Raw genomic sequence first — 22052 nt, 5'->3', positions numbered from 1 at the left:
TATTTCACACTAATTGTAACAGGGCCGCATAAAATGAAAAGAAAATTTTCTTTGTAAACCAACTGGAGTTTCTCAGGCTAGATTTTGCTGCTCTTTGATAGGAATTAAGGACAGTCATGAAACTTCAGAAACCCTAAAGGCTGTTGTAATTTTATAGTCATTAAAAAATTATACAAAATTTTAAAAATGGGAAAAAATTATACATCCTACATATGTAACATTTCAAAGATAATACTCAACGTACTCATACTAAGAATATTTTAGGTATTTAATATAGTAGATAACTTCAGTCTAATGAACTCAGTTTTATGGGTTCATTTACTACAATATAGCATGGGCCACACTATAGATAACTATCTAGAGTAAAAATTTATATGTAATTTATTTTTGAAAAAGATTATTTGAATATAATATACATTTCATTTCCATATATAGGATTGTCATGGCTGCCCTTGCCATACTGCACACTCTTCATAATCCACAAGAATATTTTAGGAGACCACTAAGAAACAAGTTCTTTGGCATTCACTAAAATAGCATTCTTCATGATGAGCTCTCTTCATGTTCATATTGTTATATTCTGGAATTCTAATATTAAAATATATTCACTTTTATAAGTGGGAAGATCAGAAAACTGTGCCTTGAACTAGTTACTGAATTCGCTTCAACTCTTTTGCCTCAGCTTAATGTAAGTTGCATTCTTGAGAATTTAATAAGAAATTGCCTTAAGCACCAAACAGTGAAATCCTTTGGGAATAATGGTAGTCTCATAAAGAGAGGAATTTGTTAAGGGAAAAACATATTTAAAGAAATGAAAAGTTAATGATATTGAGCAGCTACCAGAGCAACAGTGGTCATTGCTGTATCGGATGAACTGACCACTTTACTAACATTTTTCACTTTCTAAAAGAATTGTTTGATAGAATAGAATAGAAAAGACCCTATTTATAACCTAATTCTCATTCATTTTAATATCAGTCATGTCATAACCAGTAAGTGGTGAACATTTAAATTGCACAGGCAAATATACCTCTTCTACATTTTTTCACATATTCCTGAGGTTAGGACTGCAATATAGCCTTTTTGACACACACACACTGGATTTGCATGGGGCATGTTAAAACAAAGCAAAATGAAAACATCTGACAATCCATTACACTTATTTACTTATTATTTAACAAAATTCATATGTCCTGAATTTACCATGGAATGGCTAAATTGAATACTTTTGATTGAAGGATTAAATTTAGAAGATTGTGGAAGGGGAAAATTTTTAAAAATCTTCTTTAGTATTTATACATGGAAAGAAACGGAGTAGCTAACTATCTGAGGAAAATACTAGACTCAGAAACTATCAGAGTTCTAGATTTCTAGAAGGTAATACTCATAAACATCTAAAATACCTCCCAACTTTCATTAGGAGTGGGGAGTGGATCCTGCAGGACAGGTGTGAGTTGTGTGACTGGCAAACTTGAGAATCCAGAGTCTCAAATGGCATTTACTTTGAGGACTTTTCAGATTTTCTTCCAGCAAAATTAATTATTCTTTCTCCATCAACCCTATAGCATCATGCATATACTTCATTTTTAGAAATATCACACTGAATTGCAATTATTTATTCATTTTTAAGCATTTGGTCACTTTATCACCTATCTTAGTCCTTGCATGTTATAGTAAAAGCTGAATAAATACTTATTTGATTGAATTGAGTTAAAAATGCCAAAGTAATTGATATAATATAAAGGATAATCCCTATAGAAAAGAACAGGCACTCAGAATAAATACCTGTGAATGAAAATTTGTAACTATCAAGTGGCCACAGAGATAGCTGCAAGTTAATAGTCCAAATGCTAAGCAAAATTTGATAGAGAATGTTTCTCAACCTCATTTGCACTTTTTAAATATAACAACTTTATTGACAGTTGTCTGTATTTTTTTTTAAGATGTTGGGGGTAGGAGTTTATTAATTAATTAGTTTATTTTTGCTGTGTTGGATCTTCGTTTCTGTGCGAGGGCTTTCTGTAGTTGTGGCAAGCGGGGGCCACTCTTCATCGCGGTGCGCGGGCCTCTCACTATCGCGGCCTCTCGTTGCGGAGCACAAGCTCCAGACGTGCAGGCTCAGTAGTTGTTCACGGGCCCAGTTGCTCCACAGCATGTGGGATCCTCCCAGACCAGGGCTCGAACCCGTGTCCCCTGCATTAGCAGGCAGATTCTCAACCGCTGCACCACCAGGGAAGCCCTGTATGTACTTTTAAGGTAGAAATAATTCTGCTTATTTTGTTAAATTTTGATGTGTTCATGAAATATTTTACTGTAGTGAAAATTAATATTGAGTAAATGTGAATTCTATTAGTGGGTCTGTTTTCTGTTACCAAAGTGATTTTGATCATGACCTTTAATCATATTCTGCTTTAGTTTCTTTATTTGTGAAATGGAGCAATCAAAAGTAAAAGTTGTGTTTACTTTTTGGAATAAAAATTATGGTTAATATTTACCAAGGTTAACATAAAGACTGAAGAGGTTGTAAAAAGAAAAAGTCAGTCAATTGGTAGGCCATTTTTTCACCTGATGCCGAACAGTAATTTGACTGAGGATGTTATAATTACTAGCTTCTAAGAAATTATTTGATTTAATTCACATAATTATTTTAAATTAATAAAGTTGTCTGAATCAGTCTTCAAAATGCGTTATGAACATTTTAATGAAACAGATATAACATTTTCCACAAAGGATTAATACTATTTAACACCTCCCCGCCCCAAAGAAAAATAAAATACAGTGAATAAATAGCAATATAAAGAGAAATAGAGTTGAGGAAAAGTTGGGAAATATTTATGTCCATCTAGAAAGGCCACAAGTTTGCTGTGGCCAGAGTAAAATTTGGGTCCGAACTTTTAGGCAGTCAGGACAAAAATTGAGTTTGGTGTTCCTATGCCAGACAAGCACGACTCTAACAAATACTATTGGAGTAACAAATGTACATAAATAAAAACACCGTGTTATTTCTTCACTTCCCTCTCTTCATTTTACCCATCTGAATACTGTTAGTCTTACATTCTATATTTCTATCTCAGTTCACACTTTTGCCCAGAATTATCCCCAACAACTCTGCTAACTTTGATTTCATCTTCTGATTGCCATCTGCACTTACAGGTATTCAATTTAGCTTGATTTTTTTTTTCTTAATATGAATGCCTTTTCTCTTTGCTGAGACTATAAGTCCCTTGAGAACGAGGACTATATCGTATACTTTTTTATATCTCTCGAAGATTCTTGGTTATCTAATAAACACATCCATTATATTGATGTCTTCAGTTGTAGCCTTAAGTGAATAGAATTTTAAGTATTTGGCTTATGAAGCGGACTTTAAATGGGCAGTTGGTAGGGGTCAGTTTGTCTGTATATCATCTGAATTTTAATTCTTGTTCCACAATTTAGAAGCTGTATGTTATCAATACATAGTCACTTTGATCATCATTTTCCTTATCTTAAGGGATAACAATAGTACTTACTTTATAGGGTTATTATTAATCCTGTTAACCGTATTAATGAGTATTAAATGAATTAATACAAGTAAAATGTTTAGAAAAGTAAACATTAAGTGTTAACTGTTATCATTTTGTTTTAAAATGCTTAGTACTAAGTCATTATTTCTGGGAATAATTAAATTCTGGTGGCAATTACAGAGCACAGTCAATTGTCTGCCCTCAGAAAGTGAAAGTATATGACAATAAAACTATGTCATCATTATAGAGAATTACGTTTATATTCAGAGTAGCTTGAAGGCATATACTTATCTGAAATCTATATTTGATTATTAAATTTAAAAGAAGTGACCCCAAACTACATGTTTTATATTACTTGAAGTATTTATCTGTTAAAAGACACTTCTTCCTATCCCTTTATGGTAGTACCAAGGTGTCATATTAGTTCACACATTTTTGTTCCATAACTGGAATCAAATGCAAGGAAAGCATTAATAAGGGCTACTACCCCAGCCTTATGTTATTCTTCCAGAAAATGATGAAGTACGACAAGGGTTCATTGTGAAATAGGCGTGTCTAAAATCCAACAATGGTTCAAGAAACTCAAGTTTGGAGTTTGTTAAGGTAGAACTGGCAAAGAGTTTTGAAGGATGTCCAGTACACTGATCTTAAGATTTCATCAAATCCAAAGGTGAAAAACTGTCCACCTCACAAAGATCTCAGGTTTTTCTCCAGATAGCTGAAGTTCAGAGATATTCAGTGTCTTTCCTTAGACCTCTTTGTTATAAATGTAGTCAGAGTAGAGCTGGGATGGGTCTCTAGGCTCTTGTCTCAAGGCAATAATTTCCTTATTTTATAAATGAATATAAAATAACACCCATAGATAATGAATATTACAAGTGTCTTGGTCAAGAACTGCTAGAGAGGACTTTAGAAACCATATTTCCAGCTTCCGACTGCGGTGGACATGCTATTCCAGTAATTGCGTTATAGTAGAGCAGAACGAATAGGGTTGATCCAGTCTTTCACCATGTTTTCATCAGACTGTTTAGGGCATTGTCTTTATGTATCTGTAATTGAAAGCAAATATATCATTGATGTAAAACAGTAAGCACAGATGGAGTATATTTAAAACACAGTTCATTTCTCAACATCAGAATCTGACTAGGTATTTATGAATTAATGTAATTACTCATGGTTAAAAGCAGCTTATATTTGGGCTATTTCAAAATGGATCTTGAAAAGAGCATTTGGTATTTAGTTTGAATCTTTTATTCTGACTTTGCAGTTTTTCTCAGGAGAAGTAATAGTGATAATTAAAGTATTTTTTATCCTTATTATTTTCTCTTTCGGTAGAATTAATTCTATCTATTTAATATGTATTGCCATCACAAATGTCTGCTTGTTTTTATGTCCCTTATGTCAATATTGGTTTTTACTGATGACATTTGATGACATAAATGTTATTGTAAATTTTAATTATTAGTCTTAAATTTTAAAATTACTTGCAGGCTATCTAATGAGAATAAATCACATTTCTTTTACCTACCTCTCGGTATGTGTAGTTTTTTTTGTCTTCTTCATTGTCCTTTATCACATCTTCAGCCCAGATACAAGGAGCAACTTTGTTGTTCCAAATCAGAATTACTTTAGATATTTCAGTTATAATTTCTGTATGGTGGTCGTGGTGCCAGGATGAACAGATGTAATGATATTAGATTCAGGATGCTAGAGCTTCTTTCTTTGCTGGATTTATTAATTGTTTTAAATTTATAGCATATAGTTTTATCACAGTTGTAGTAGTGGCAATTTTTAGTAGAATTTTGACTTACAGAGTATTTTACTGGCTCTTGAATCCCATGTGGATTATTAAAAAATGTTTTTTACATGGATGTTACATATTCAGATAGTGTGATGGAGTAAAATGATAATGTAACTTCCCAATTATATTACCTTGGGCTTGTGCAAGTTCAGGGAGAAATAGGAGAGATTGTTAGTCCAGTGGTTTAATAAAATGCTCCTAGAGACACTAATGGAATCAACAGTAACCACTATTTTTGTTGTTGTTGTTTGTTTTGTTTTTTTTGCGGTACGCGGGCCTCTCACTGTTGTGGCCTCTCCCGTTGCGGAGCACAGGCTCCGGCCGCGCAGGCTCAGCAGCCATGGCTTATGGGCCCAGGCGCTCCGCGGCATGTGGGATCCTCCCAGACCGGGGCACGAACCCATGTCCCCTGCATCGGCAGGCGGACTCTTAACCACTGCACCACCAGGGAAGCCCAGTAACCACTATTTAATAATCATTTATTAATAGCTGAAACTAAGGAAGATTTATTTGATGATGTGAATTTAAAAATAAATGTAAAAAAATTATTTGGCCAGCTGCACATAATGATAAAAACATTTGTATTACCTTCACAAGGAAAATTATATTTATTTTTAATTTAAACTATATATTATTGAATATGTTCTGAGTAACAGGACAAGCAGAATGTACATTGTTATAGAGGTTATCTTCCTGCCTCCTTTATGTAACATGCTCCTAGATCCCATATCATTTGTGTAAGTAATGATACTTCTACAAAAAATATCCCCACATAAAATCATCAAAGGAAATATTCTGCAACCTCTAAGCCATGTCATTGCCAGTCAACATTTTCTGACTGTAGATGATTGGTCTTTTTTCACATTGTCATTACACTCGTTACTTTATTGACTGTCTATATAGTTTTTGCTTCAATTGACAACCTTCCCTCCATCTTTGGCCAGTTGAAGTTTATATTATGGATATCTACTTATCATGTTTTTGTCATAAGTTTATAATATGCTAGAAAAATTGGAAATGAAAATAAAACATGAGTATTTGGGAGTATTTATTTATTTATTTATTTATTTTTGCGGTATGCGGGCCTCTCCCGTCGCGGAGCACAGGCTCCGGATGCGCAGGCTCAGCAGCCATGGCTCACGGGCCCAGCCGCTCCGCGGCATGTGGGATCTTCCCGGACTGGGGCACGAACCCGTGTCCCCTGCATCGGCAGGCGGACTCTCAACCACTGCGCCACCAGGGAAGCCCTGGGAGTATTTATTATTTGAAGGATTTTTTCTTTCAAATGTTCATGCTTTTTAGGAAACAATGTATAAAACTTCAAGAAAATAATAGATATTTCTTTCCATTAAGTTGTGGACTTGGGATATTGAAGGAAATCTCTACACAGTGTGAAATAGCTTATGTAAATTTTCTGTTTAGAAATAGGAAAGTACATTCTTTTCCTCCTGTCTCCACACCCCTTATTAAAATATATGAGCCTAATTATATTGATTGTGGTCTTTGTTAACATTTGAAAATGTGCTATTGGGTGGTAGGAGCACATCGTTAGAGTCAGGAGCACTGGATTTGAATCCCCAACTCTACTATATAAGCCTTGGCAAATTATTCAGCTACCATGATTTTTATTTTCCTTTTTTTAAAATGGTGGTTATACCTGTTTCCTAAGATGGTTCGAGAATGAAATGAGGACAACATAATGCCTATTACATCATAAATTAGTCCTTCTTCTCTCCCCACCTCCAGCTTTTCAACAGTTATATTATTATCCATGAAAGCAAGTAATAAGTGAATAACCCAGCTGATTTAAGATAGTTTTCAGAGATTTCTGTTGAAAGAGCTAGTGGGGAGCAAAATCTATAAATAACAGTTTATCAGGAAAAACCTGACCATTTTATGTATAGTAGTTGTCCTTTGTTGCACATTCTTCTAATCAAGAAAAATGTTCATCCAGGCTTAGCAAACTAGATTCACATTGGAATAGGAAAGCACAAGAAGAATTTTAGACTAGAATAAAAAACAATTGAATGGCTTGGCAAAAGTAAATTCATCTGAATAATATTTTGCAAAATTTAGCATGCCTTAGAGATTAGCTCCAGAGATTCTGACTCAGTAAATCTAGTATGGATCCAAGGGATTTGGGTTCATTTTGATTTCTTAATAGTAGCTTTGACACTATGATAGGTGACAATAGTTTAAACCAATAACTAGAAAAAATATAACTTGTCAACTTTATCCATTCGTATTATTTTAATAGTATTTTTCGTATTAGTCCAGATAAATAACTTCCCTAACTGAAACTGACTGAAAATGATCACTCTAGTGTCTATAGACGTGCTCAAAACTAGAGAGTCCTTTCTCTTGTACAGTCTGAGGTAAAGACTGCACCATAGAACCTTTAAGGCCGTGTGCTGCATTATGCAACACAAGATATGTGTAAATCAGTTTACAAAAGATAAATTAGTGAGTGGTGTTTCAGATGAGAAAACAAGAAGGATTTACTTCAAGGATCCTTTATCATATAGTCCCTTAATGTATTTGAAATATTATTTGATTTATACAAAATAAAATTTTACTTAATTTTTTGGGAAGATATATATCATATAAAAGAAAATCTATAAATAAATGGGAGAAAGGAGGAAGAAATTCAAGAGTTCTCTAACTCCTACATGGCTGAGGCACTCTTTTGCTTTAAGGTCACTGTCTTTAATAGAAAGGTAAATAATCAACTGTGGACTTTTTTAAACACCAATTTTACCCTAACTTAAAAATGTTACATATAAGCCTCTTATCTCATAATAAAATCATTATGTAAGCCATGAGAGATCTTTACAAATAACCCATCACCGTTTGGTATATATTTTTTAAATTTTCAACTATTTCTTCCCCATTACAGTTGATACTAAAATGAAGCACAATTGCTGATTGTCAGTGTACTCCACCCTTGTGGGTATGTCAGAGTTTTGAAAACCTTGACCCTGGATCCTCTGCCTTTAGTACCTCTCTAGTTAGGGACAGCTGTGGTGAGTTGAGAAGGTAATAAAAGTAGTTGGAGGCTCTTACTTACTGCAAGACTAACATATCTGGATTTCTTACTGTATAATCAACCCATCTGGACCTCGGGACTTTTTATGTGTTACGAGGTGGTTATACCATTACCCTGACTGATAAACTGTTAAGAGCTATGCCACTGTAAGATGTTATTATGTCTACTCTAGAGATTTCTTATCCTTTTTCCTGAGGCTGAATATCTGCTGGTTCCGTTACTTTTTCCTTCATTGGCTACCATCTACCCAGCAGAAAATCTACATCTCATTTTCTTTCTTCCAGCTTACTAATCATTCACATCACGTACCTGTTTTCATGCTTGCAGTTTCTTTACTTCTTCTTTTTTTTTTTTTTTTTTTTTTTGCGGTACGTGGTCCTCTCACTGCTGTGGCCTCTCCCGTTGCAGAGCACAGGCTCCGGACGCACAGGCTCAGCGGCCATGGCTCACGGGCCCAGCCGCTCCACGGCATGTGGGATCTTCCCGGACCGGGGCATGAACCCGTGTCCCCTGCATCGGCAGGCGGACTCTCAACCACTGTGCCACCAGGGAAGCCCTTTACTTATTTTTAATGTTGAGTTTGAGAGATGATAACTGTCTTCCAGTCAGGAGCAGAGAAAAACATATATTCTTAATCTCATATACAGTGGTTTTATTTCAGAAAATATTTTTGAAAAAAAGATTCTATTTCTAAGCAGTTTGTGGAGTCATACTGATCTGATTTCAAGTCAGGATTATGTCATTTGTCTTGGATGTTAAATTTGGGCAAGTTCTCTTTCCTTCTAAAAATATAATTTATATTAAAATCTGTCTGATTTTGTGGTTTTGGGAGTAGGGATAGAGACTTGATAAAATGAGCTGATCAAAAATATTATTTGCTTATTAGCATATGTTTTTGCATCTGTACATCAGTTTGGATGAATTACATTTCATTTTTATTGGAAGGAGAATAGAGAAAATTATTCTCTATTAAGATAGATGTAAGAATTCATGGTTCAATAAGTACTTTTGTTGAAACAAAAAAGGAAAAAAATAAAATTACAAAGGTTTTTCCAATTAGCTCTGAATTGAATGTGTGTTCAGTTGAACATGTGTTAAACATATGTTCAACCTCACACTGTGAATCTGTTTTATAACTCTATGCATAATCTCGATTTTGGTGATCTTTGTTTTTTTGTGTGTTTTGGGTTTTTTTTGTGCTTCTCAATTTTATTCTGGACCTTGGGGCCTATATACATACAATTCTTGGAAGCAACAGTTCTACACATTTACAAGTGATATGATTTGTTAAGAAATTTATGACTTGTTATACTTTCTGAATAAAGAGTTTTAATATGGGCTTCCCTGGTGGCGCAGTGGTTGAGAGTCCGCCTGCCGATGCAGGGGACACGGGTTCGTGCCCCGGTCCGGGAAGATCCCACATGCCGCAGAGCGGCTAGGCCCGTGAGCCATGGCCGCTGAGCCTGCGCATCTGAAGCCTGTGCTCTGCAACGGGAGAGGCCACGACAGTGAGAGGCCCGCGTACAGCAAAAAAAAAAAAAAAAAAAAAGTTTTAATGTGAGAGCCCAGAGTAGCACACAGAAAGAGTCCATTTAGCCCATATATTATACAGATAGAGGAACTGAGTTAAATTGGGGATTACTAAACAACATGTCAAACTTTTTTTCATTCTATTTACTATCTGGAAATTCTCTGGCCCTGATCAGAGAGGGAAGGCTTTTAGTATAGTGGAAAGACTAATAGGGTCTGAATTTTGAGAGTAGTTCAACTCCACCAATTATTAACCCTGTGTTCTTGGGCAAGTCTCAACTTCTTTGGTATTAATGTATCTTCATAGATTGGTTATGAAGGCAAAATGAGATAATTTATGTGGAATGTGGTTTGTAAGCTTCAAAACACCGCATAAATGTGTTTGCTGTAGCTACCGCTGTTATTGTAACCATGTTGGGCTGAACTGCATTTTTCAACTCCAAACATAGAAACATTTCAGTTGTTTAAAGAGGTGAGAAGTACACAGGAAGGAAGACATGGGGTGGTTAGAAAGAGGAAATGGGAGATTACTGAATTCTGAAAAAGACAGGTTAGAAATAGGGATTTTAGACACAAATATATAAATTGCAAATGTATGCTAAAGATTCCAGACACAGTCTCCTCTAGCAGGTTTTCATTTCCCCAAAGCCCCCACATCCCGGGACATGGCAGAATAAAAATTAAGCAAACAAGTAACTTAGCATCTTTTTTTTTCTTTTTCCTGTTAAAGATCCTTTGGGTTTAATTTCAAATATGACAAATACCAAAATTCTTAGTTTATTTGGCTCTTAATGTACGTAATAAGTCTTCCGATGCACAGAGCTAAGACCTCCCATGCACCTGGTTCCAAGGTGACTGCTTCTATTTATAGTTGTTCACTTCAGATGAACTTAAAATGTTTAAGAAAGAAAGCAGTTTGCTTCAGGAAATAAAGGGCATATATTTGTGAGGCTCCCTGGAACCTTTAAAATTTCTAAAAATCATTTGTCCGTTTGAAAATGTCTGGAAAGAGAAGATATAAAATGCTTATTTACACAAATTAAAAGATATTTGAATCTTTGCAAGGACAACTTCTATGAGAAAAAATTGCAAATGACATTTTGGTTTACATAATAAATAAAATTTTGCATCAGATTTCAGATCCACACATAATAGATTTATAATTAACCCTCTATAGATTTGCTAACTGCAAAGCAAAATATCAGTGTAGAGGATTAAGGATACCCTGACAATAATACAGTGCAAGGAAATTAGAAATTGGAAAAAAGAGATTAAAATTAAACTAAAAATGACAATTTTCTGAATAGCAAATAATTTATGCAAAATATGTTACAAAATCTGGAATGCTAGATAGTTGATACAAGTACTGTGACATTTAGTTTCATTTAAATTAGTAAGAGTTTGCTCTTCCAACATTTTGTTTTTTTCCCTTCTGACAGTATATTTTCAACAAAAATTTGCTCTTGATTTTTTTAATCCATTCTCTTTGAACCTGTTGTTAAATTTGCCATGATAAACCTGCATAAAACTATACTTTTGAATTTCTTTGGAAGAAATAAAAAATTCAAAGTTTGACATTGGTTTTCACAAATTCTTTTCTTCATTGTTTTTGACTGTGTTTGATCCCTATTAGATTGACATACTCTCAACCTATTTTTGATGTCATGAATTAAAAATGACAACATAAAAAAAGCACTTCTAGTGTAACAGCAATTGAAACTTGCAGTTTTATATTTAAAAAAAAACACAAAAGAATGTGTGAATACCATAGATAAAATAACAATATTTTCAAACAGTAACCTGTGTCAAGCAAACAACAAACAAGTTGATTATTTCAGCCTCTGAAAAGTCAGGTTTTCATAATTTGATTGAATTAACTTTATAATACAATTGGATAATCCATATATGATCTGGGGTGGTTTCAAATTACTCTGGATTATTTTCAGATAATTTGGAGGTGAATCTCATTATGGATAGCAATATAAACAATTTAGAACATATTAAGGATGTTTACAGTCTACTTGCATGATAAAGTTCCACCATAGCTCATATCTGTATTGAATCAGCTGTAGATGTTTTAGAGTTCTCTCCCAGGAGAAAATGTATGTAGCACACAAAGAGAAAATTTTCATATATTTCCTTTGAGATGTTGCTAAAATATAGCCTCACCATTCTAAATGGGAAATTGTCTTAAAACCAGGCACATTTTGCACTGATGGTTATTTTTAGGTAAACCACTTTGGGTTAATTAAGAGAAATTACTACTGTACAATTATTATGCTTTATTCTCCCACCTTGGCCTGAAGTAATGAGATGTAACAGAGTTTTTCTTTGTCACTGGCAGCTGCACCTTTTAAGTATATCAAACTCTGTTGCTGTGGTTACGGCCTTTGTTTCCAGTGATGTTTTGTCCATGCTTCCCCCCACCCTTAACAATGGGTTACTCAAAAGAATGAAATAATGAGTCATTCATTCAGAAATACGTTGTTAAAATATCCCTCTTTATCATTACATTTCACTGCTTAGAAACTAGGCTGTAATTCAAGGCAACAGTTAAGTCTGAGAAGTGTTAAAAAAATCTTTGATTTTTTTCATTTATAAGAAAGACCTGTCTATGTAATTGAAGAACTTCTTATAAGTCTCAACAAACCCTTTTTGGTTAATGTATTATTTCTGGACCAAGTAGATAAAATTCTACACAGTAAGCATGATAAAAATCGTGCATGTTTTGCACAGCACATAATTTGAGAGTCAAGGTTTCTGGGCACAAAAGCAGTAACAAAACAGTCCCTACAAAACTGAGTAACTCTGAATAACACAAGAAATAATTTTTGTTAATTTAAAATTTTAGAAACTGAAATACATAAAGTGTGTAAAGTAAAATGTAATTAAATTATGGTACTGTACATACGAGTTGTTTCTATAATTGAAACTTTACAATATGAAAAATACATTAGCTCTGTACAGTTTTTACAGGTAGGTAGGATGAGTTTTGAGAAAAAAGATTTTTTTTTCAGGGTCATACTCTAAGTCAAAAAAATACTGCACAACTTAGCTAATTATAAAGTGTAGAGTTGAAACAATTCATGTCTTCTTTATTTCATGAATCAATCTTGGATTTTTGTTTATTTTAACAGGGGATTGTTTTCTTTTGTTTTTAGAGTCCACAATGAACAAATCCTCCTCATTTTGTCCTTGAGGTTACAAAGTTTGATGGCAACCCATGGTTACCAATTAGCTCAGTTAAGCCAGCTGCTGTTTATGGTCACTGATTCGGCCAGCTGTTGTGATTGTGCTCAGGTCCAGCTCAGTCTCTAGGTGTGTTTCCATCGTATCTTCCTGTGCATTCGTTTCAAAGGATTTATGAGAGAGAAGTTCATGATGCACCCCACAGTAACTTATTGTGGGCTGGTCGTATGCCAGAAAAGTTGACACATTCATTGATAAAGGTATCTGGGGAAAAATGACACAAGAAAAGTCAGTTATAAAAAGACAACTTTGGGGGCAAGATTTGGGGAATGTGAAGTGCTGACCTGACTACCATGGGTACATCTGTGGCTCAAGAGTCCCCCGCTATCTCACCAATGTCCTTCATTCTCATACTAGCACGCAGAATGCAACAGTTCTAAAGCCTGAGATGGAGCTGCTCAATTCTTAACTAGAACCTTCAGATAAATAGGAACCTAAGCGATTCTGAAAATGCTAAAAGTTTTGTTAGAAAAGTCAGAAGAATGCTTTTCCTCAGTGAGGTAAATTTGTAGTTTTAGAACTAAGAAAAATATTATTTGGTTACTTATGGTATTGGAATACAATTGAACAGTGGTTCTCAAACTTTATCATGCATAAAAATCACCTCCCCCTTCTTCAGCTCCAACATCCACTTCCCTTGTTTTTTCTTAATTTAGTAGGTCTGAGGTGGGACCTGTAATTTGTATTTCTTATAGTTCCCATATGATACTGGTGCTGTTAATCCACACACCACACTTTGAGAACCACTGCAGAAGAGAATTGTCTAGGCAAGTCATTCTGGCTCTTCTTACCCAGGAAGTTCTTCTTCTTTTTTTTCCCACATTTTAAAGTGTTTTTACCTATATGATCTGGATACTATAGCCTAATATTACTTCAGAAAAGCTATAACATTGTAACATGGTATGAAATAAAGAGTAGGGTTATCTTCATGATGGTCTTTTTTAAAAAGCACCTTTTCTTCACTCCCATAGGTGCTCTTTTGGACAGTAGCAATGATGGTGCCTGACTGTGCTATGATTGCCGAAATAGTCCTGTACACCTGTGGCTTTGTCACAGCTTGGCCACTGTCAGTAAAGATTGTGGCTATGTATCCCCTGTCAATACCTTCTTAATGTTTATTTTGCCATGAGCATTCTTTGAAACATTAATGTCTGTAGCTTGATCCATATATCTAAACTCTAAGGTTTAGAGAACTCCCAGGAAGAAACTCTGGCTTCTATGAAAGTCTAAAAGCAACCAAGGAAGAGGCTAGTTTGAAGGAATCAGTGATATATGTGTGGAAGGGACTCTTGCTAATTGCAGCTTAATGAAAGGAAGCAAGTTCTAAAAATAGGAAAAAGCAAGAGTGACTATTGTGAACAGAAGGGAAACATATGTGTTACAGACAAAAGGTAGTTTGAAATGTAATCAGATGTCAAAGTCTAGAGATTATTCCCATTTCTTTCAATAAGATTAAAAAAATTGTTCTAAAAAGTAGGCAGTTTTGAGGAAACTTCAGCCTTGATCTCTGTTTAATATCCTAATTACTAATTCATGTTGTTGAATTACCTTGGATAAAAACTTCCACCATTCTTATTTGGTGGTAGATAAAATATGTTTCTCTTTGGTCACCTCAGACTAAATTCCTCTGATCTCAGCTAAGATTGGAGCCCAAAGCCCTAGATTTTATTAACTCCTTCTTTACTTTCTTAGTCCTTTTCTCCATACATAAGAATCCTTTTTGCCTCTTTCCATCCCTATCTTTCTACCCTTATTTAGTTTTCCTTTAGTAAAAATTAGTTGAGCTGTTATTTCCCTGTTTTCTCTTGTATTCACTTCTTTTGAGATTATAATGTCTTTTTAATGTGAACATTTCAATGTATCAAACATGTAGGGCTTAGTCCTTGGAGACAGAAATGTAATCCCCTTCATCAAATTACATTCCTGAGAACTCTTCCTATTTATGTGAATTTTTAAAAATTTGAAGCATGCTACCTGATGTGTGAATGAAAGACATCATACGCTTTAAAAAATGGTCAAGGTGATTGGAAGATCATAAAGAAAATAATACGATGCTTCCAAAGATGCTCATTTAAAATAAGGAAGAACTATTGTTACAGATGAAATAGCTCAGATAACTAAAATACAATATATTATTATGCAAAAGTAATTGTGCAGCGTGAATAGATTTGAGTTATAGGAGAGAATGAAAATAGAACTGTTATTGGGTGCGTGAGTTTAACATTAGCCTCTGGGAAATCAATGTTCTGTAATGTGTTATGGGTCATATATCTGTAGGATTTTATATACTTGTTCTTATTTGTCATGGAAACTTATGGTTTATATATGCTATATCATTCCTGGCTTACTTGGAATTTACTGTGAATAATTCATAATTTTTATGGTGATGATTTATGAAAAATAATAAACCATGATACATTTATTCTGTGTGTGTGTGTGTGTGTGTGTGTACACAATTTCCTGCTTGATTTAGTATCTAGAGGCTGCTGGTATCCAGAGTGCAAGTCCTAATTTGAACTATATCAGGTAGTTAGTGCTCATTATTTATTTAAAAATCCCACATATTTTCTTTATAGAGTTTCTTATTTGGGGATATGTTTTATTTTAAAACTCCTAGCCCCTTGGTTATACTTTTTTAATGTCAAGTCATATTTTTCACATTTTAATCTTTCTGAAATTGGGATGGTACTTATAATTAGTGTGGATGTTTAACATGTATTTTCTTCCCTGCAATTGAAAGTGATTCTTAAAGTTGATGATATCTTAATATCAAGCAAATAACATACTAAGTTGTATTTGTAAGTAGAATTTAACAGCTAAACTTATCTGAATACAACATCACAGTAGATTTCTCCCAGGTTGACTTAAATGATTTTGCAAATCTGAAAGTTAGCATTAGTTATATTCACGTGTATATTCATAGGAATATACACATGTATCGACATACACATATACACAATATATAAAGACATACATAAATACACATATATAATATATATATATAATCTTGTGGCCAGTTACTTATGATTTCAAAATTATTTAAATGTGGTATGGAAAGTGCAAATTTTGGTGATATATTAGTTTTGGACAACTATTTCATATTTGTTGTATAAAATATATACATAGATGTATACTGTATCTATAGAAATATTATTTACACACACACATGCACACATAGTGGCTGGGTAGTGATGGAGAGGCTCTCCACTGGCATTAAGCAAATATCTTGAGGCTCAGATACAGTCCATGTAAATCCATTCTTGTCACCCAGTCAGTAAATATAGCAGCCCTTTCTCCTTCCTCACATAATCGTCAGTCATGTGACCTTGTGCCCTATGTTTTCTCTTCCCTTTCCAATCTGACCTGGGTATTCTCTATTCATCCTCTCTGTCTCTGTCCCTTTCTCCATTGTTACCTGATTTATATTAGTGTGCAGGAGAGGCACACAGCCATGCTCTCCCCTATGGATAGAGTATTCAACAGGACAGTCCCAGTTTATGCTTATTGTCCCATTTTGGAAAATAAATCACTTTAGTCAACCTACCTGAAGATGACCCAAATATGTTTGTTTGTTTGTTTTTGTTTTTTGCGGTACGCGAGCTGCTCACTGTTGTGGCCTCTCCCGTTGCGGAGCACAGGCTCTGGATGTGCAGGCTCAGCGGCCATGGCTCATGGGCCCAGCCGCTCCGCGGCATGTGGGATCTTCCCGGACCGGGGCACGAACCCGTGTCCCCTGCATCGGCAGGCGGACTCTCAACCACTGCACCACCAGGGAAGCCCCCAAATATGTTATTTTATAATATGAAAATGAACAGCAAGGGCAGTAGGAGATATAAATCTAATAAGCCTCTGCTTCCCCAGACCTTTTGTTACAGGGCTCTATTTAAAGTGTCCATAGAGTTTTCTTGTCCTTTCTGAGAGAACAGTTTCTTTCAGTGAATTTTAACCCGATAAACTCCTATTTATAATTACTTACGGTTTCCTTTGATACTTTAGGTCAGTATTTTTCAGGTGAGTTAATTATTCTTAAGGCATAACTTATAGAGTTCCAAGAATATGAAAACTTAACTCCCCAGAAAGCAATATCATCTAGAGTCTGAACTAAGAAATCATTATATGCTATTCTAATGATGAGAGGTAGAAGCTGACATTATTTAGGAAATTCCCCTCAGGAAAAATTTCTACTCTGCTAAACTAGTTACTGTCTTGACATCAATGATATTTGCCTAAGCAGTAATTTTCCAGTGTCTGTCTCAACATCACATATATGTACCTTTCACATACACAAATTTTGTAATGTTAGATGAATAAAAATAACTCATTATTAAGTCTTTTTTCCCATTCATTTAAAATGTTCGAGCTTGTGACTTTAAGGGGAAAGAATAACTTTTTAAAGTTTCCAATTTGTGATTAAGTAAAAATGGTCATTTTAATCTTATATTCACTGCAAAATAATATGTATATTTGTACACATATATATGTGTATATATAAATATGCATGTGTATTGCTCATATTCTAATTAGTTGGTTACAGGCCATTTAAACATCTTTTCCGTAGGATAGCAAGGATTATTTTAAGTACAGTAAGTACTCTGAAGAACAGAAAATGACAGTCCACTTTTGAGAGGGAATAATAAAAAGGTTGTTTTTCCCTCTCTAGAATTGCAAAACATAGGAAATATTTGCTTGTTGAATGTTATTTCTGAGTAGAGTTTTTCTAAGTATAAATATTTCTATTGATTATCATTGAGGAGAATGCCCATGCTGTTCCCATACATCACGGGCGAAATCTTCTATTTTTATAAGGCCAATGTTACCTAGTGAGTATTCTACCTCTCTAGGCTATTGAAAGGATGTTACTTTAGGGTTTTTGTAGCTAACAGCATTTTGTTTTTCAGAAATCTGCATGTAGTGAAAGAAACAGACTTGCTTCATGAAGGAATTAATTTTTTAAGATGTAGCCTTTATCACTATCAAGACATTTTGCCCCATTTTATGTTGTAATTCAGAGGCCTATTATTTTACATTTGTTTTTCATCTACTAAATTTAATGAATTTTCAGTTGAGTCTATTTCTACCTATTAATATATAAAATAAAAAACAGGCATTATAATATTTTTCCAATTAATAGTATTTCTCTAGTTTGTCTCTAAATTTGTCTCAAACTGGGCTCATTATCTCTGGATCCAAACTAAGTTCTCCCCATGGTCCTTTTTCTGTTTTGGGGAGCACCAGGTTAAGTCAGCTTTGCCAGTCCCCTTCAACACTTCCTTGTCCCTTGTTCCAAATGTCCCATTTTTTTGTCCGTTACTTTGTTGACATCAATGACATATATCTTTTGCATGCATCCACTTCTCTCATTTCTGTTTCCATTATCTTGGCTCAAAATATTATTACCTTGTTTACTTTAGTGATTGTATGACTGGCATGCCTAATCAGTAGAGTCAAAAATAAAACTAAATATTTGTAAATTCATTTCTCGAGATTAACTATATTTCTATTTAATTTAATGTAAGCAGCATGTAGAAAATAGTGAATGCTTTTTTCTTTTCTTTTTTATCATGTCTGAATCATTACTCTGTCTTTGCAAAGAAGTGGGATTTGAAATGTACTTTATTCTGGGAAATTACCTTCCTTAAAAACATTATTTCATATGTACATATAGATATATGTGAGTACACACATGTACATATCATACCACTGCTTGTAAATTTCTCAATCTATTTAAAGAAGTGTTTTAATTTTTTCAAAATGCACTTGCTAATGACTTTATTCTTGTTTATCTTGATGCCTCTACTTTCTGTTTCATTTATATAGGTTATGTAAATTTTCCAGACTAGCCTTTGGTTGTGTTAGAGTATGTGCAACTTTATGTGTATTGGGAATTGGTTAGAAACATTTGTTTCAGTGCTACCAAACATGAGTTTTGTGTACAGGCTGGTAGTTTTACTGATGGTAAAAATAGAAAGTTGTGTCTTTGGTATTACTTGAGTAATATTAAGAAACTTGATGGAAAATATCTTTTCTACTGGCTTGATTCTTGAAAGTCATGTTACTAATTAATATTTTGTTTTCTAAGTATTGAGGCAGTTGGTAAAATGTAAGTATTATATAAGAAAAATAGTGTAAGAAATTATCACACTGCAGCTTGGTTCACTGGAAGAGTGTCGAAGTTTGCCTAGATGTTACCTCTGGTCCTACCTTAATTCTTTAGGATTTCTGCAGTGATTTCTCTCCCTAGCCACCTGAGTGGCTGTGGGCACTTGTTTCATCTCTTGGTCTGCCTGGACACCTGCCTGGACACGTCTCTAACTTTCTCCTCATTATCATCACTGTCATTTATTGAGCATTTACTGTGTGCTAGGTACCATGCTACGTGCTGCACTCAGGTCATCTTATTTAAGCCTCCCAAGGCTGTTGTAAGATAAATATAATTATTCCCATTTTACAGTTGAAAAAAACTAAGACTTAGATGGTTTAAGTAATTAGTTAAAAATCATTTACCTGGTGAGTTGCAGAAGTGGTTGCCTGACTTCCTAACCAGTATGCTTTATTTCTTATTTATCACTTTATCTAACTCACACTGGCTTTGGAGCCTAGAGAGGTGAACACAGTATCATGTGTCTGATACTATTTAGACACCAATTATCAACATTGGATCTTATTTCCAGTAGGGTAAACACTATGATTTGCTAAGCTACACTTTAGCTTTCTGATACTGCTTTGCACTTTGGGTCCTCAGGAAAGAAACCTATAGTTGATCAGGCATTCACAATGTGGATGGATGGTGACAGCTCAAAATCAAAGCTCTCTTCTTCTTACTAAGCTCATATTGGCCAAATACAAAGTGTAAGGGGAAGGGTCTAGTCTGGAGAACATTCTGGACTGGGATCGGAGCCTTACATATACACCCAGATAAAATACATGTAAGATTATTTAGGGAGACCTTTAGGGATTTTAAAACTAGATGTCTGTGTTGACTTGGAAATTGGTAGAAGTTTTTCCAATTAAATGATGTTAGTTTTTCTTTTTAACAAGAAGTTTAAAAAATTAGAAACCTCAGTTAATCTGATTATTTTGTTTTATATTAAATGATATTGTTTTGATTTCTTTCTGTACATAAAAGAGTTATAAGTAGGTGTTGGAGTACAGGAGGACTGGGGAAGTGGAGAAACAAACATGAATAAGGTATAATTTCTGCTCCCTGACAAAATCATAGACTAGTGAAGGAGATACACATATAATGCAAGAAAGGAAAGGGAGGCAATGGATGGGGTGAGCTAGTAGGCAAGTTGTGTGCTTGTATAAGGATGTGTGTGTGTGTGTGTATATATATATATATATATATATATATATGTAAGGGAGGGTGTGTGTGTGTATACATATCTATATCTATATATATATAGATATAGATATAGATATGTATACACACACACTTTGCTCTGACTGGCTGATTCTACTTATTATGTCATTTATCCTTTGTAGGTGCAAAACAAACTAGCCATCTTCTTTGTTTGGAAATAGTGTTGTTATTTTCCAGATTTATTGGCAAGAGTCAATATTGCTGAGAAGTGATTTAATGTTTACTTTTATAGACTCTCCCACAAAGATACTATATTTTACTTTGAAATTTATTTGTTTGAAAAGCAATCTATCTCTTGGAGCTCTTAAGCATTCTAATGGTTAATTAGTGTGAGTATAATAGACTGTTGGATCATCAATTTTAATTATCTTGATTCTACTAGTAATTTAGTTAAAGAAGCATCTTCAGGAAGTGCTTAATTAAGAGCCTGAATTTATGTTATGCTACCTTTACACTTATAAAACAAACTAGTTTTTTACACTTTTAAATTCTTAGATGAAATCAACACCTTAATACTAAATTTCAGTATTTTCTTAAGATCTAAGTTGCCAACTAAAGTAACAATTGCTATCTATAACAAGTATAGGGTAATAAGACAGGAACTCAATATGATTTCGAAAAATTTCAGATGTCTGTAACTTGAGAATAATGTGAAAGAAAACACTATTTGCAGGAGGATAATAATTCTTCTAGTGCCTTTTGTGTGAAAAAAAATTTTTTGTGAACTCCTGCAGAGTGATATCACAAAGTGAAAAAAAAATGAGTTCCATTTGAAAGTTAATAGTTTTACTTGCATTAAAGTGCAATTTAAAATATGTATCTTAAATATTTAAATGAGTTTGCCCTTTGTGAGTGTATTTTCTTCTTTACGAACAATTTGTATTTCAGTTTTGCAACAAGAAATAACTAGGGGTTGGCTATATGAATTATTTTCATAAATTCATGTGCTTGTGTCCACAAAACCAAATAGAAATATTCATTCAATAACTTACTGACTTCAACAAAGACTTGTTGAATGCTTTCGCTGGTCCTGATGCTGGGCTAGTTGCTGGAGATACACCAAGTCCTTGGCCTCAAGGCTTCTGGATGGAACATAAACCCTTCTAACATACACTTATATTAGACCATAACCTTCTTGAGTTCAAAAATCTATGACTAACCACATTTTTCTATGCCTTATGTTGTTTCATGTGGTGGTCCCTTAAACACAGTAAGAACTAAATACATATTTATTGAATGCATGAATGAATACATGAGTGAATTTAAGTAATAGACTAATGGGAACTTGGCATAGTCTAGGAAGAAATTAAAAATGTTCATCCCTGGATGACTGTGAGAACTATATGACTGAGATAATAAAGTCTTATGATATCAGGGCCAGACCATCTTGACTCTAGGATAGAGGTAGAGGGCTACCGTGAATTTTCAAAAATCCACACTAATGATGAGGCACATAGCGCTGCATTATAATGTTTGGGAACGTCTTCATTTATTTTATATTAATTATTTACAAGTTTTTATTATTTTTATTTAAAATTTTTAATGTTATATTTTATC

General features: G+C 34.2%; 2 protein-coding genes across 2 annotated transcripts in view; one reads left to right on the top strand and one right to left on the bottom strand.

The window, feature by feature from the left end:
• Nucleotides 1-22052, top strand: part of CTNNA3 (catenin alpha 3) — a 1656790-nt gene that overhangs the window by 552147 nt on the left and 1082591 nt on the right. The window lies entirely within an intron of this gene.
• The window catches only part of LRRTM3 (leucine rich repeat transmembrane neuronal 3), a 269685-nt gene continuing 260759 nt past the window's right edge, over nt 13127-22052 (bottom strand). Inside the window, exon 4 of the mRNA XM_060126881.1 lies at nt 13127-13336. Coding sequence (XP_059982864.1) covers nt 13127-13336 — 210 coding nt within the window. The remainder of the gene's footprint in view (nt 13337-22052) is intronic.

This window comes from Lagenorhynchus albirostris, chromosome 16, assembly GCF_949774975.1.
Source record: "Lagenorhynchus albirostris chromosome 16, mLagAlb1.1, whole genome shotgun sequence".
Classification (NCBI taxonomy): Eukaryota; Metazoa; Chordata; class Mammalia; order Artiodactyla; family Delphinidae; genus Lagenorhynchus; species Lagenorhynchus albirostris.
Note: the sequence above shows the minus strand (reverse complement) of the source record. Positions and strands in the feature narration are given on the sequence as shown.